Here is a 16,157-nt window from a genome sequence, read left to right on the forward strand (position 1 = left end):
TGTGATGGCCGCTCCACAACTCTGACTTTGTTATCCTGAAGCTACTTTGTTACTATTTTGGCAGTATGCTTCTGGATATTGTCCATTTGGAAGACCCATTTCCGCCCAAGCTTTCACTTCCTGGCTGATGTCTTGAGATGTTGCTTCAGTATTGCCACATAATCTTTTCTCATGATGCCATCTGTTTTGTGAAGTGCACCAGTCCCTCCTGCAGCAAAACAACCCCACAACATGATGCTGCCACCAGCAGTGGGGATGGTGTTCTTAGGCTTCGAAGCTTCTCCCTTTTTGCTCGTAACGATGGTCATTATGCCCAAAAAGTTACATTTTATTTTCATCAGACCACAAGACGTCTCTGTGGTGAAATGTGTGTATATATATCTATATGTGTGTAGTGGCATATGTCTAGGTTCATATGTGTGACTAGTTATAATGTAACATCTGTCCTGAAGGCAAGTCGCACCTAGGTGTTAATAGGTACTTCCTTGGGACTAGTAGAAATTGTGTCTCCATATCTCACCAGGAGGTCTAGCTAGGGCCAAGAAGAAGCTAACATTTGGCACCTCCTAGGTCTTGGAGGGGAGGTGCTAATTGCGGCCTGAGGAACCATCTCACAAGTGTCTCCAGAGGAAGATCATATATATTCATTAGTAGAGCGGCCGTGTCCAATCAAACAGACCGCAATTATGATATTAACCTGGGGTGCCGGTCTAGAAACCTGACCTCAGACCAAAGTTATAAATTTAGGCTGCAGACAGAGAATTGTGTTCACATGATGGGGGCAGCCTGAGAAGCTGGTGTGATCCAATCTACATTCTTCCTACCCTCAGGGAGCAGAAAGCAACTACCAGTTAGATAATTTCTGTAAGTTTTCTCCTGTTTATTTTGATACTGTTTTCCATAAGTTGTGTGTATTTTTATTATCATATTTTTATACCTTTTTCTTATTGTAAGCATTGAACCTTTTGTTATTAAAGTATAAAACTTTAACAAGTTGAACCTTGAATGTTCTAAAAGGATCCATAGCCTAAGGTGTGAGAGTCTTATGAGTGATAGACATATTTTTATTAGTATTGTTAGTTCCGGGACTCATCGCCCGTGTATTCGATGAGTGGTGGCAGCGTGTATGAGCGGGTGTGTGGCCTGGGTCGGTGTGCGATTTATGCTCCCATTACAGCATAGGACAGAGGTTGAATGCTGGACTGAGAGTGGGGAGATAGATTAACCCTTGCAGGCACAACCCCAAGTCACGTGTGAAAGCAGGCACGTGACGAATAAGTGACACCATGGAGTAGGGATCCGTGACAGTCTCCAAAAATTAAGGTCTTCGTTCCTGTGTGCATTTGCAGACACTAATCTGGCTTTCTTATGTTTCTTAAGGAGTAATGGCTTCTTCCTGGCAAAGTGGCCTTTCAGCCCATATTGATAAAGTACTCGTTTCACTGTGGATATTGATACAATCTTACCAGCTTCCGCCATCCTCTTCACAAGGTCTTTTGCTTTTGTCCTTGGGTTGATATGCACATGTTGGACCAAAGCATGTTCATTTCTGGGACACAGAACCCACCTCCTTCCTGAGCGGTATGATGGCTGGACATTCCCATCTTGTTGGTACCTGTGTATAATTGTTTATACAGATGACTGAGGCACCTTTAGGGATCTTGAAATTGTACCCAAGGATGAGCCAGACGTGTGCAAGTCCACAATTCTCTTCCTGATATCTTGGCTGATTTCTTGAGACTTTCCCATGATGCCACACAAAGAAGCAGTGTGTTTCAGGTGTGCATTAAAATACATCCACAGGTGTGTCTCTAATTAACTCTGATGTTGCCAGAAACTTATCAGAAGCTTCCAAACACACATCATCATATGGGCAGTCCAGATTGGGTAAAGGCATAGTGATCTTAATGTATGGAAGCTTTTGACTTAACCGTAAGTAATAAAAATGCCTTAAAACATTCTCTCTCTCTCTCATTATTCTGGCATTTGGTGAATATTAATAAATTATGGTAATCCTAATTGTCCTAAAACGGGAAAGGTTCATTTTGATTTCATGTCAGATACTGAGAAAAACCTGCAGATGTGTCTGTATATATAGTGGATGGAAAAGTGTAGGACCTGGTATAAGAGAGATGCCGTAAAGTGGCTACCAGGTACACATAAAATTGGCCATTTTTATGCGCTAAACGCGCTCATTTTTCATATTTCTAGTGCAGTAATGCAGTTCAATTTTCGTGTTTCATGTTTGCATGTTTTAGCGCCACAGTGTGCTGCCTTATTTACTTGACCCCTGCAGTTCTGTCAGATAATACTCGGTTTCTTCCTGAAAATGATTGCAAACGCAAATTATTTGGTATTATCTTCATTTAATTTGTCTTAAATTAAAAAACACAAAAAGAATTGTCCTAAAGCCAAATTGGATATAATTCCACACCAAACAAACAGTCTGAGGGTACAACAGTGTCAACCCGCACTATCTGTCGGCGTCTGAATGAAAAGGGACTGTATGGTAGGAGACCCAGGAAGACCCCACTTCTTACCCCGAGACATAAAAAAGCCAGGCTGGAGTTTGCCAAAACTTACCCGAAAAAGCCTAAAACGTTTTGGAAGAATGTTCTTTGGTCAGATGAGACAAAAGTAGAGCTTTTTGGGCAAAGGCATCAGCATAGAGTTTACAGGAGAAAAAAAGAGGCATTCAAAGAAAAGAACACGGTCCCTACAGTCAAACATGGCGGAGGTTCCCTGATGTTTTGGGGTTGCTTTGCTGCCTCTGGCACTGGACTGATTGACCGTGTGCATGGCATTATGAAGTCTGAAGACTACCAACAAATTTTGCAGCATAATGTAGGGCCCAGTGTGAGAAAGCTGGGTCTCCCTCAGAGGTCATGGGTCTTCCAGCAGGACAATGACCCAAAACACACTTCAAAAAGAACTAGAAAATGGTTTGAGAGAAAGCACTGGAGACTTCTAAGGTGGCCAGCAATGAGTCCAGACCTGAATCCCATAGAACATCTGTGGAGAGATCTAAAAATGGCAGTTTGGAGAAGGCACCCTTCAAATATCAGGGACCTGGAGCAGTTTGCCAAAGAAGAATGGTCTAAAATTCCAGCAGAGCATTGTAAGAAACTCATTGATGTTTACCGGAAGCGGTTGGTCGCAGTTATTTTGGCTAAAGGTTGTGCAACCAAGTATTAGGCTGAGGGTGCCAATACTTTTGTCTGGCCCATTTTTGGAGTTTTGTGTGAAATGATCAATGTTTTGCTTCATTCTCTTTTGTGTTTTTTTCATTTAAGACAAATTAAATGAAGATAATAATAACAAATAATTTGTGTCTGCAATCATTTTCAGGGAGAAACGGAGTATTATCTGACAGAACTGCAGGGGAGTCAATACTTTTGGCCATGACTGTGTATATGTGTATATATGTAAAATTATATATATATATATATATATATATATATATATATATATATATATATATATATATTATATTATATTCACAGGTGGAGTATATATATATATATATTATTAAACACAGTGGGAGTATATATATTATTACACACACAGGGGGGAGTATATATATTATTATACACAGGGGGAGTATATATATTATTATACATAGGGGGAGTATATATATTATTACACACACAGGGGGGAGTATATATATTATACACACAGGGGGAGTATATATATTATTATACACACAGGGGGAGTATATATATTATTATACACAGGGGGAGTATATATATTATTACACACACAGGGGGGAGTATATATATTATTATACACACAGGGGGGAGTATATATATTATTATACACACAGGGGGGAGTATATATATTATTACACACACGGGGGGAGTATATATATTATTACACACACAGGGGGGAGTATATATATTATTATACACAGGGGGAGTATATATATTATTACACACACAGGGGGGAGTATATATATTATTATACACACAGGGGGGAGTATATATATTATTATACACACAGGGGGGAGTATATATATTATTACACACACAGCGGGAGTATATATATTATTATACACACAGGGGGGAGTATATATATTATTATACACAGGGGGGAGTATATATATTATTATACACACAGGGGGGAGTATATATATTATTATACACACAGGGGGGAGTATATATATTATTATACACACGGGGGAGTATATATATTATTACACACACAGCGGGAGTATATATATTATTATACACACAGGGGGGAGTATATATATTATTATACACAGGGGGGAGTATATATATTATTACACACGGGGGGAGTATACATATATATTATTATACACACGAGGAGTATATATATTATTACACACACAGGGGGAGTATATATATTATTACACACACAGAGGGAGTATACATATATATTATACCCACAGGGGGAGTATATATATTATTACACACACACAGGGGGGAGTATATATATTATTATACACAGGGGGGAGTATATATATTATTACACACACAGGGGGGAGTATATATATTATTATACACACGGGGGGAGTATACATATATATTATACCCACAGGGGGAGTATATATATTATTACACACACACAGGGGGGAGTATATATATTATTATACACACGGGGGGAGTATACATATATATTATACCCACAGGGGGAGTATATATATTATTACACACACAGGGGGGAGTATATATATTATTATACACGGGGGGAGTATATATATTATTACACACACAGGGGGGAGTATATATATTATTACACACACAGGGGGGAGTATATATATTATTACACACACAGGGGGGAGTATATATATTATACACACAGGGGGAGTATATATATTATTACACACACAGGGGGAGTATATATATATATTTTATTAAACACAGTGGGAGTATATATATTATTATACACACAGGGGGAGTTTATATATTATACACAGGGGGAGTATATATATTACTATACACACGGGGGGAGTATATATATATATATATATTTTATTAAACACAGTGGGAGTATATATATTATTATACACATAGGGGGAGTTTATATATTATACACAAGGGGGAGTATATATATATATTATTATTATACACAGGGGAAGTATAAATATTATACACAGGGGGGAGTATATATATATATTATTATTATACACAGGGGGAAGTATATATATTATTATACACACAGGGGGGGAGTATATATATTATACACACAGGGGGAGTTTATATATTATACACAGGGGGGAGTATATATATATATATATTTATTATTATTATTATACACACAGGGGGAGTTTATATATTATACACAGGGGGAGGTATATATATTATTATACACACGGGGGGAGTATATATATATATATATATAATTATACACACACTGGTGATGAGCAGTCGTGCTGTGATATCGTCTTATCCGGGAATCCTGCAGTCTAGATACTCGGCCTGAACACTGGATTCCCAAACAATCGTGCAATCCCTTCATGTGTTCGGGCCGAGTAACAGCCGCAGGAACACGAACATCATCTATGAGAACATCCAGACACTGATATCACCGCAGCGAGATCAGACGTTCCCCTAGCAGTTCACCCATCACTAATACACATGGGGGGACGCACCGCAACAAGCATCGCCCACCTGAATATCCGACGTCCAGTTATTTATACCAGGCATAACCTCTGTATTACAGCTGTAGAAACCTGCAGAGCACAAAGCACAAACAACTCTGATCAATAACAACCTGCATTAGTCCCCAGAGCTGCACTCACTATTCTGCTGGTGCAGTCACTGTGTACATACATTACATTGCTGATCCTGAGTTACATCCTGTATTATACCCCAGAGCTGCACTCACTATTCTGCTGGTGCAGTCACTGTGTACATACATTGCATTACTGATCCTGAGTTACCTCCTGTATTATACTCCAGAGCTGCACTCACTATTCTGCTGGTGCAGTCACTGTGTACATACATTACATTACTGATCCTGAGTTACATCCTATATTATACTCCAGAGCTGCACTCACTATTCTGCTGGTGCAGTCACTGTGTACATACATTACATTACTGATCCTGAGTTACATCCTATATTATACTCCAGAGCTGCACTCACTATTCTGCTGGTGCAGTCACTGTGTACATACATTACATTGCTGATCCTGAGTTACCTCCTGTATTATACCCCAGAGCTGCACTCACTATTCTGCTGGTGCAGTCACTGTGTACATACATTACATTACTGATCCTGAGTTACATCCTGTATTATACCCCAGAGCTGCACTCACTATTCTGCTGGTGCAGTCACTGTGTACATACATTACTGATCCTGAGTTACTTCCTGTATTATACTCCAGAGCTGCACTCACTATTCTGCTGGTGCAGTCACTGTGTACATACATTACATTACTGATCCTGAGTTACATCCTGTATAATACTCCAGAGCTGCGCTCCCTATTCTGCTGGTGCAGTCACTGTGTACATACATTACATTACTGATCCTGAGTTACATCCTGTATTATACCCCAGAGCTGCACTCACTTTTCTGCTGGTGCAGTCACTGTGTACATACATTACTGATCCTGAGTTACATCCTGTATTATACCCCAGAGCTGCACTCACTATTCTGCTGGTGCAGTCACTGTGTACACACATTACATTACTGATCCTGAGTTACATCCTGTATTATACTCCAGAGCTGCACTCCCTATTCTGCTGGTGCAGTCACTGTGTACACACATTACATTACTGATCCTGAGTTACATCCTGTATTATACTCCAGAGCTGCACTCCCTATTCTGCTGATGCAGTCACTGTGTACATACATTACATTACTGATCCTGTATTATACTCCAGAGCTGCACTCACTATTCTGCCGCATTCCTTGTCTTCTCTGGTGAATGTTCACTCCTTGCTCTCCTGCATTATCGGTGCTCAGCTGAACATTGTTTGGTCACAAAGTTAGTGACTGTTTGGAATACAAACCAGCAGAATACTGAGTGCAGCTCTGGAGCAATTCTTTCTATATATTACTGCACCTGGCGGTGGAGGGACGTCTGTCAGGAGTGAGTGGACGTCTTCCACAGCATCAGTGTCATCGATCTGAAAGGTAAAAAAAAATCTCCAGTTTTAGGATTTTACTGGAGCATAAAAGTGTCGGGATGAAATACTAACATTCCGTGCAAAGTCGGGGAGTGCTACAGACATTCCGCGCAGGGTCGGGGTGCGGTAGATACGCTGCGCAGGGTCGGGGAGTGCTACAGACATTCCGCGCAGGGTCGGGGTGCGGTAGATACGCTGCGCAGGGTCGGGGGGCGGTAGATACGCTGTGCAGGGTCGTGGTGTGGTAGATACGCTGCGCAGGGTTGTGGTGCGGTAGAAACGCTGCGCAGGGTCGGGGTGCGGTAGAAACGCTGCGCAGGGTCGGGGTGCGGTAGATACGGTGCGCAGGGCGGTAGATACGCTGCGCAGGGTCGGGGGGCGGTAGATACGCTGTGCAGGGTCGGGTGCGGTAGATACGCTGCGCGCAGGGTCTGCGGTTCTTACCTCCAGGACGAAGGCGTCCTTCTTCCCGTGAGACAGGTCCAGCTCCACCACCTCATCGGAGCTCTCGGACTGAGAACGCAGCAGTCGTGTTCTCTGCCGCGTCTCCGGGATGGGAGATCCGATCGTCTCTTCTAGGATTTCCTGCAGGATGTTAATAACGGTCAGACGCCAAATATTACCGCCATCACCAATATGCTGCCGCCGCCATCGCTCATGCGCTGCCGCCGCCATCACTCATGCGCAGCCGCTCACCGGGGGGTGGATTTCGTACAGTTCCTTGTTTTTGGCGATGGTCTCGTTGATCTTCTTCTGCATGTGGGCGATGTGCTGCTCGTAGGGTCCATCGCTGGGGGTCTTGCCGGAGATCTGGATGCCCCCGGGGGTGGGCAGTGAGGCCAGGTACACCCCTGTGGCAGACTAAGAGAAGCCCTAGTTACCCCGGTGCCCTGTGGTTTGGGGGCAGCGCTCGCAGCTGTCAGCCGCCGCTTACCGCCAGCCCCAGCAGCATGTTCTCGCCGGCCGTGATCTGGATCCGCAGGCCGAACAGCGCGTTCATGGACTTCAGCTTGAGCTTGTTCATCAGCTGCGTGTGCAGCTCGTACTCCATGAAGGGCAGCAGGTTGCTGATGGCCGTAGCGTTGGCCTCCGCCTGCGCCTTCTTCTTCAGACGACACAACCTGCGCGGACAGCCCGCGCGTGAGACGCAGGGAGCGGACAGCCAGCGCGTGAGACGCAGGGAGCGGACAGCCAGCGCGTGAGACGCAGGGAGCGGACAGCAAGCGCGTGAGACGCAGGGAGCGGACAGCCAGCGCGTGAGACGCAGGGAGCGGACAGCCAGCGCGTGAGACGCAGGGAGCGGACAGCCAGCGCGTGAGACGCAGGGAGCGGACAGCCAGCGTGTGAGACGCAGGGAGCGGACAGCCAGCGCGTGAGACGCAGGGAGCGGACAGCCAGCGCGTGAGACGCAGGGAGCGGACAGTCAGCGCGTGAGACGCAGGGAGCGGACAGTCAGCGCGTGAGACGCAGGGAGCGGACAGCCAGCGCGTGAGACGCAGGGAGCGGACAGCCAGCGCGTGAGACGCAGGGAGCGGACAGCCAGCGCGTGAGACGCAGGGAGCGGACAGCCAGCGCGTGAGACGCAGGGAGCGGACAGCCAGCGCGTGAGACGCAGGGAGCGGACAGCCAGCGCGTGAGACGCAGGGAGCGGACAGCCAGCGCGTGAGACGCAGGGAGCGGACAGCCAGCGCGTGAGACGCAGGGAGCGGACAGCCAGCGCGTGAGACGCAGGGAGCGGACAGTCAGCGCGTGAGACGCAGGGAGCGGACAGTCAGCGCGTGAGACGCAGGGAGCGGACAGTCAGCGCGTGAGACGCAGGGAGCGCTCAGTACCTGGCCTGGATCAGGCAGCCCTTCCCCACGATGGGGGTCTCGGCGGGAAGGTCGATGGTGGTGAACAGGACGTCCGGGACCTTCTGCCGGCGGCAGCTGCAGCACAGGGTGAGGTGCGCGGGGAACGGCATGTTCAGCTCGTCGTACGGGATGTGGCAGAAGGCGCAGGGCGGCGACAGCGGGGCGTCCTCAGGCCTGTGCAGGGGAGAGCGTGGGGAAGAGTGCGGGTGAGCAGGCTGCAGGGAGAGCACCGCCAGGTGTGCTCCACCCACATCCAGAGCTGCAACCACACTGGAGAGAATGCTCCACTCACAGCCAGAGCTGCAACCACACTGCGGGGTCTGCTCCACTCACAACCAGAGCTGCAACCACGCCGGTGAGAATGCTCCACTCACAACCAGAGCTGCAACCACACCGCGGGGTCTGCTCCACTCACAACCAGAGCTGCAACCACGCCGGAGAGAATGCCCCACTCACAACCAGAGCTGCAACCACACCGCGGGGTCTGCTCCACTCACAACCAGAGCTGCAACCACGCCGGAGAGAATGCCCCACTCACAGCCAGAGCTGCAACCACACCACGGGGTCTGCTCCACTCACAGCCACAACCACACAGCGGGGTCTGCTCCACTCACAACCAGAGCTGCAACCACGCCGAGAGAATGCCCCACTCACAGCCAGAGCTGCAACCACACCGCGGGGTGTGCTCCACCCACAGCTGCAACCACACCGGAGAGAATGCTTGTGGTGAAATATGTGTGTATATATCTATATATCTATATGTGTGTAGTGACATATGTCTAGGGTTATATGTGTGACCAGTGATAATGTAACATCGGTCCTGAAGGCAAGTCGCACCTAGGTGTTAATAGGTACCTTCTTGAGACTAGTAGAAATTGTGTCTCCATATCCCACCAGGAGGTCTGGCTAAGGCCAAGAAGAAAGGAACACTTGACACCTCTGAGGTCTTGGAGGGGAGATGCTAAATTGCGCCCTGAGGAGATCTATCCCTGAGAACCTTTTCACAAGAGAAAATAATATATTCATTGGGGGCGCGGCTGTGGCCCAATCAAACAGGCAGCAGTTATGATATTGGCCTGAGGGGCCGGTCTAGAAACCTGACCTCAGACCAAAGTTATAAATTTAGGCTGCAGAAAGAGAATTGTGTTCATATAATGGGGGCAGCCTGAGAAGCTGGTGTGATCCAATCTACATTCTTCCTACCCTCAGGGAGCAGAAGCAACTACCAGTTAGATAATTTCTGTGAGTTTTCTCCTGTTTGTTTTGACACTGTTTTGCATAAGTTGTATGTCATTTTATTATCATATTTTTATACCTTTTTCTTATTGTAAGCATTGAACTTTTTGCTATTAAAGTATAAAACTTTAACAAGTTGAACCTTGAATGTTCTAAAAGAATCCATAGCCTAAGGTGTGTGAGCCTTATGAGTGGTAGACATATTTTTATTAGTATTGTTAGTTCCGGGACTCATCGCCCGTGTATTCGGTGAGTGGTGGCAGCGTGTATGAGCAGGTGTGTGGCCTGGGTCGGTGTGTGATTTATGCTCCCATTACAGCATAGGACAGAGGTTGAATGCTGGACTGAGAGTGGGGAGATAGATTAACCCTTGCAGGCACAACCCCAAGTCACGTGTGAGAGCAGGCACGTGACGAATAAGTGGCACCACGGAGAAGGGATCCGTGACAATGCTCCACTCACAGCCAGAGCTGCAACCACGCCAGAGTGAATGCTCCACTCACAGCCAGATCTGCAACCACACCGTGGGGTGTTCTCCACCCACAGCCAGAGGTGCAACCACGCCGGAGAGAATGCTCCACTCACAGCCAGAGCTGCAACCACACCGCCAGGTCTGCTCCACTCACAGCCAGAGCTGCAACCACACAAGACAGAATGCTCCACTCACAGCCCAAGCTGCAACCACACTGGAGAGAATGCACCACTCACAGCCCAAGCTGCAACCACACGGGGGAAAGGGGGGTCTGCACCATTCACAACCAAATCTGTACACCCAGGACAATGCCCACTAAAAGCTGCAGTCACACCAAGGAGAAATCTCTAGTGAGTGCAGCTCTGGAGGATAAGACATGATGTAACAGAGAATGAGTGCAGCTCTGGAGGTGACTAAAGGATATAATGCAACAGCAGAATAGTGAGTGCAGCTCTGGAGGTGACTGGAGGATAAGGCATGATGTAACTGCAGAATAGTGAGTGCAGCTCTGGAGGTGATTGGAGGAGAAGGCATGATGTAAGCTGAATAGTGAGTGCAGCTCTGGAGGTGACTGGAGGATAAGACATGATGTAACAGCAGAATAGTGAGAGCAGCTCTGGAGGTGACTGGAGGATAAGACATGATTCCACTCTTTTGAGGTATGGTCTGCCTGGAGGGTTTGTGGACTGGCTTAAGACCTTGTACGCAGGGGCTGAGACTTTCCCTCTGGTAAACGGGTGGATTGGACAACCTTTCGGGGTGGGATCTGGTGTCCGCCAGGGCTGCCCTCTTAGACCTTTGCTTTACGCATTTGCGATCGATCCCTTCCTCAGAAGGGTTGATTGTGGACCGTTGGCGGGGGTGAGGATGGGCGGGTTGGTGCCAGAAGCTATTCTGAGGGTAGTGGCCTACGCCGACGACGTTACCGTCTTTGTTTCTTCGCAAGAGGAGGCGATGGTGGTGATGTCAGAAGTGGAGAGTACTTTCGACGCAGAGTAAAATCCTCCGAGTAGATGAAGTTTGTAGCAGCATCCTAGGTGCCCTGGTGAAGGTGCGTTCTCTGGAGTGCGGGGGTCTGGGTGCCCGGAGGGCGGCCCATCTCTGGAGGGGTTTCTCCTTCGGGGTGCCTTAGTCCGTTAGCGCTCCTATATCCTTGTGGTGGGCTGATGTCTTTACACCCTAGATTTTTGTATTGTATTTCTGTTGCCCGAATAGAAGGTTTGCAGGCATCGAACTTGAGCCTCGGGTGGTGAGAATGTAGGTTGTGTTCTGTGATGTTGGTTTATGTATATATTGTATATAGTGTTTTGTATATATTGTATATAGTGTGTATAATAGAGGGTCTTAGTTAGGTTGGGTGGGGGATTGGGGGGTTCAACGGCGGTGATAAGAGACTGATCTGGCCCAGGCCCCGCCTGGGGAAAAACTTTGGGGCCTGATCCTAGCTCGGATGATTCCTGAACTTTGTGGCCAGAGCTGGATCAGGGGTGGCGGGATAGTTAGAGTAGGTGTGTGTATATATATTTAAAAAAAATAAAAATAAATAAAAAAAACAAAAACAAATGTTAATGTTGTACACTGTGTTGTGTTTAGGTTTGTTGTAGGGTGAATGTTGTGGTGTAAGTGGGGCTGTAAGGTTCGGCAGTGGGACCAGCAGCGTTTTGTTGTGTTTGCGGTGTTGTATAGTGTTTGGTTTAGTATAATGTGTTTATAGTGTATATATTGTATATAATATTGTATATAGGATGGTGTGAATGTAGTTGGGGTTGTATATAGTAGTATGAATGAAGCTGGGCCGGGGGTCTTACATGATTTTATACTATTTATTATTTATAATTTTTTACAGGTATTCACGTAAGTTATGAGTATTTTGTTTGTTGTCTTTTAGTTTTGCTTTTTTTTATGTTAGTGGAATTTTTCTTTCTCGTCCCTGATTTGTAGGTCATGAACTTTCTCCATTTTTGTTCCATTTCCGGTTTATTACTTTGTGGCTTTTGTCGTTTGTTGTCGTCTGATTGGAGCTTTGTTCTTATGTTCTGTTCTGTTGTGTTTTATTTGTAATGTATCACAGTTATTGTCATGTAAAGTGTTTCATTTTATTTAATAAAAGACCTGGAGGATAAGACACAATGTAGCAGCAGAATAGTGAGTGCAGCTCCGGAGGATAAGACACAATGTAGCAGCAGAATAGTGAGTGCAGCCCCGGAGGATAAGACACAATGTAGCAGCAGAATAGTGAGTGCAGCTCCGGAGGTGACTGGAGGATAAGACATGATGTAACAGCAGAATAGTGAGTGCAGCTCTGGAGGTGTTGATCATCGCACTGATCCTATGGGTTAGTTCATTTTGTGCTTTTTAATTTGGCCATGATATTTAAAGGGGCAGTCACATGCCGATAATGGGAATCTAATAATAGCGGTTGCTGCAGTTCCTTGTGGGCGGATCCTGTGCAGACCGCACCCCCAGCTGTATTGTAATATAAAATGGACTTATTGAATTTAAAGGGACAGTAGCGACTTAAGCTCCTTATGCTGTGGCGAGCTGGAGACTGCCCCTTTAAATGTGCCCTATGTTCTGTCTGCAGAGAGGCGTTACCTCCGGTGATGTTGTTAGTTTTTGGGGTGCTCGCCCTGCAGTCGCCCCTATAATGACACCACCTACCCCGGCCGGGCGGCACTATCCTTGCTCTGCAGGAAAACCTCACACTCTCCCTTGTCTGACCCTACACAGAATCCGGCCTGCGGCGACCACCTTAGCTCCAGGCCGCAGTCGCCGGCGTCCTGCAGGAACCGGGGGTTCAGTACGGCAGCGGTGCCCGAGGCGGACAGGATGCAGAGCTCCTCCCTGCGGGGAGAAGGGGCCACAGGTCAGCGAGCGGTCCCGGCCAGCACCCTCCCCGGCCAGCACCCTCCCCCACTCACCAGATGCTGGTGCACTCACTGTAGCCCACCACGGCGTGGCAGCCCAGCGCTTTGGCGTGAGACTTAATCTCCTGTCGGATCTCGGCCCACCAGGCGTCTCGGGTCTCCGGCTCATCTGGAGGAACAGAAGCAACAAGTTGGATCCGCGGCGGCTCCGCACAGCGCAACAACGCATCCTGCAGGGGCGGCCGACAGAGGGTGGAGGGGCGGAGCGCCCCGCTGGACACGTCAGCCCAGAGTAGGATGATGGAGCCTCCCACGGTGCAGCACTGTACAGCAGTGACCATCATCTCACCCCAGTATACGGAGCTGCGCGGAGCCCCTGCAGGACGACGGCCGGCACACTGTCTGCCACGTGCAGTGCAAGCACCAGGGCCACTGACAGGGGAAGGAAACGGAGGGCATGCTCTGTGCAGCGCAGCGGCGTATGTGGGTGACATAGGAAATGTGCAGGGCGAGCAATCACTGCCGAGCAGAGCCGGACTCCTCCACTAGATGTCAGCGTTACCTCCTGCAGAGCCGTATCCCTCCACTAGATGTCAGCGTTTCCTCCTGCAGAGCCGTATCCCTCCACTAGATGTCAGCGTTACCTCCTGCAGAGCCGTATCCCTCCACTAGATGTCAGAGTTACCTCCTGCAGAGCCGTATCCCTCCACTAGATGTCAGCGTTACCTCCTGCAGAGCCGGACTCCTCCACTAGATGTCAGCGTTTCCTCCTGCAGAGCCGTATCCCTCCACTAGATGTCAGCGTTTCCTCCTGCAGAGCCGTATCCCTCCACTAGATGTCAGCGTTACCTCCTGCAGAGCCGTATCCCTCCACTAGATGTCAGCGTTACCTCCTGCAGAGCCGTATCCCTCCACTAGATGTCAGCGTTACCTCCTGCAGAGCCGTATCCCTCCACTAGATGTCAGCGTTACCTCCTGCAGAGCCGTATCCCTCCACTAGATGTCAGCGTTACCTCCTGCAGAGCCGTATCCCTCCACTAGATGTCAGCGTTATCTCCTGCAGAGCCGTATCCCTCCACTAGATGTCAGCGTTACCTCCTGCAGAGCCGTATCCCTCCACTAGATGTCAGCGTTACCTCCTGCAGAGCCGTATCCCTCCACTAGATGTCAGCGTCACCTCCTGCAGAGCCGTATCCCTCCACTAGATGTCAGCGTCATCTCCTGCAGAGCCGTATCCCTCCACTAGATGTCAGCGTTACCTCCTGCAGAGCCGTATCCCTCCACTAGATGTCAGCGTTACCTCCTGCAGAGCCGGACTCCTCCACTAGATGTCAGCGTTTCCTCCTGCAGAGCCGTATCCCTCCACTAGATGTCAGCGTTTCCTCCTGCAGAGCCGTATCCCTCCACTAGATGTCAGCGTTACCTCCTGCAGAGCCGTATCCCTCCACTAGATGTCAGCGTTACCTCCTGCAGAGCCGTATCCCTCCACTAGATGTCAGCGTTACCTCCTGCAGAGCCGTATCCCTCCACTAGATGTCAGCGTTACCTCCTGCAGAGCCGTATCCCTCCACTAGATGTCAGCGTTACCTCCTGCAGAGCCGTATCCCTCCACTAGATGTCAGCGTTACCTCCTGCAGAGCCGTATCCCTCCACTAGATGTCAGCGTCACCTCCTGCAGAGCCGTATCCCTCCACTAGATGTCAGCGTTACCTCCTGCAGAGCCGTATCCCTCCACTAGATGTCAGCGTTTCCTCCTGCAGAGCCGTATCCCTCCACTAGATGTCAGAGTTACCTCCTGCAGAGCCGTATCCCTCCACTAGATGTCAGCGTTACCTCCTGCAGAGCCGTATCCCTCCACTAGATGTCAGCGTTACCTCCTGCAGAGCCGTATCCCTCCACTAGATGTCAGCGTTACCTCCTGCAGAGCCGTATCCCTCCACTAGATGTCAGCGTTACCTCCTGCAGAGCCGTATCCCTCCACTAGATGTCAGCGTTTCCTCCTGCAGAGCCGTATCCCTCCACTAGATGTCAGCAATACCTCCTGCAGAGCCGTATCCCTCCACTAGATGTCAGCGTTACCTCCTGCAGAGCCGTATCCCTCCACTAGATGTCAGCATTACCTCCTGCAGAGCCGTATCCCTCCACTAGATGTCAGAGTTACCTCCTGCAGAGCCGTATCCCTCCACTAGATGTCAGCGTTACCTCCTGCAGAGCCGTATCCCTCCACTAGATGTCAGAGTTACCTCCTGCAGAGCCGTATCCCTCCACTAGATGTCAGAGTTACCTCCTGCAGAGCCGTATCCCTCCACTAGATGTCAGCATTACCTCCTGCAGAGCCGTATCCCTCCACTAGATGTCAGAGTTACCTCCTGCAGAGCCGTATCCCTCCACTAGATGTCAGCGTTACCTCCTGCAGAGCCGTATCCCTCCACTAGATGTCAGCGTTACCTCCTGCAGAGCCGTATCCCTCCACTAGATGTCAGCGTTACCTCCTGCAGAGCCGTATCCCTCCACTAGATGTCAGCGTTACCTCCTGCAGAGCCGTATCCCTCCACTAGATGTCAGCATTACCTCCTGCAGAGCCGTATCCCTCCACTAGATGTCAGCGTTACCTCCTGCAGAGCCGTATCCCTCCACT

General features: G+C 48.3%; 1 protein-coding gene across 15 annotated transcripts in view; it reads right to left on the reverse strand.

The window, feature by feature from the left end:
* The window catches only part of C2CD5 (C2 calcium dependent domain containing 5), an 84,860-nt gene that overhangs the window by 18,758 nt on the left and 49,945 nt on the right, over nt 1-16,157 (reverse strand). For 10 of the 15 annotated variants that reach the window (XM_069762801.1, XM_069762795.1, XM_069762800.1 and 7 more), the window contains 8 exons: nt 13,574-13,688; nt 13,314-13,496; nt 8,924-9,118; nt 8,026-8,212; nt 7,788-7,952; nt 7,536-7,676; nt 7,028-7,091; nt 5,631-5,692 (listed from right to left, as the gene is read on the reverse strand). In XM_069762801.1, coding sequence (XP_069618902.1) covers nt 5,631-5,692; nt 7,028-7,091; nt 7,536-7,676; nt 7,788-7,952; nt 8,026-8,212; nt 8,924-9,118; nt 13,314-13,496; nt 13,574-13,688 — 1,112 coding nt within the window. The remainder of the gene's footprint in view (nt 1-5,630; nt 5,693-7,027; nt 7,092-7,535; nt 7,677-7,787; nt 7,953-8,025; nt 8,213-8,923; nt 9,119-13,313; nt 13,497-13,573; nt 13,689-16,157) is intronic. The other 5 variants (XM_069762803.1, XM_069762798.1, XM_069762802.1 and 2 more) reach the window with 1 other exon arrangement.

Source organism: Ranitomeya imitator, chromosome 4 (genome assembly GCF_032444005.1).
Source record: "Ranitomeya imitator isolate aRanImi1 chromosome 4, aRanImi1.pri, whole genome shotgun sequence".
In the NCBI taxonomy this organism is placed as follows: domain Eukaryota; kingdom Metazoa; phylum Chordata; class Amphibia; order Anura; family Dendrobatidae; genus Ranitomeya; species Ranitomeya imitator.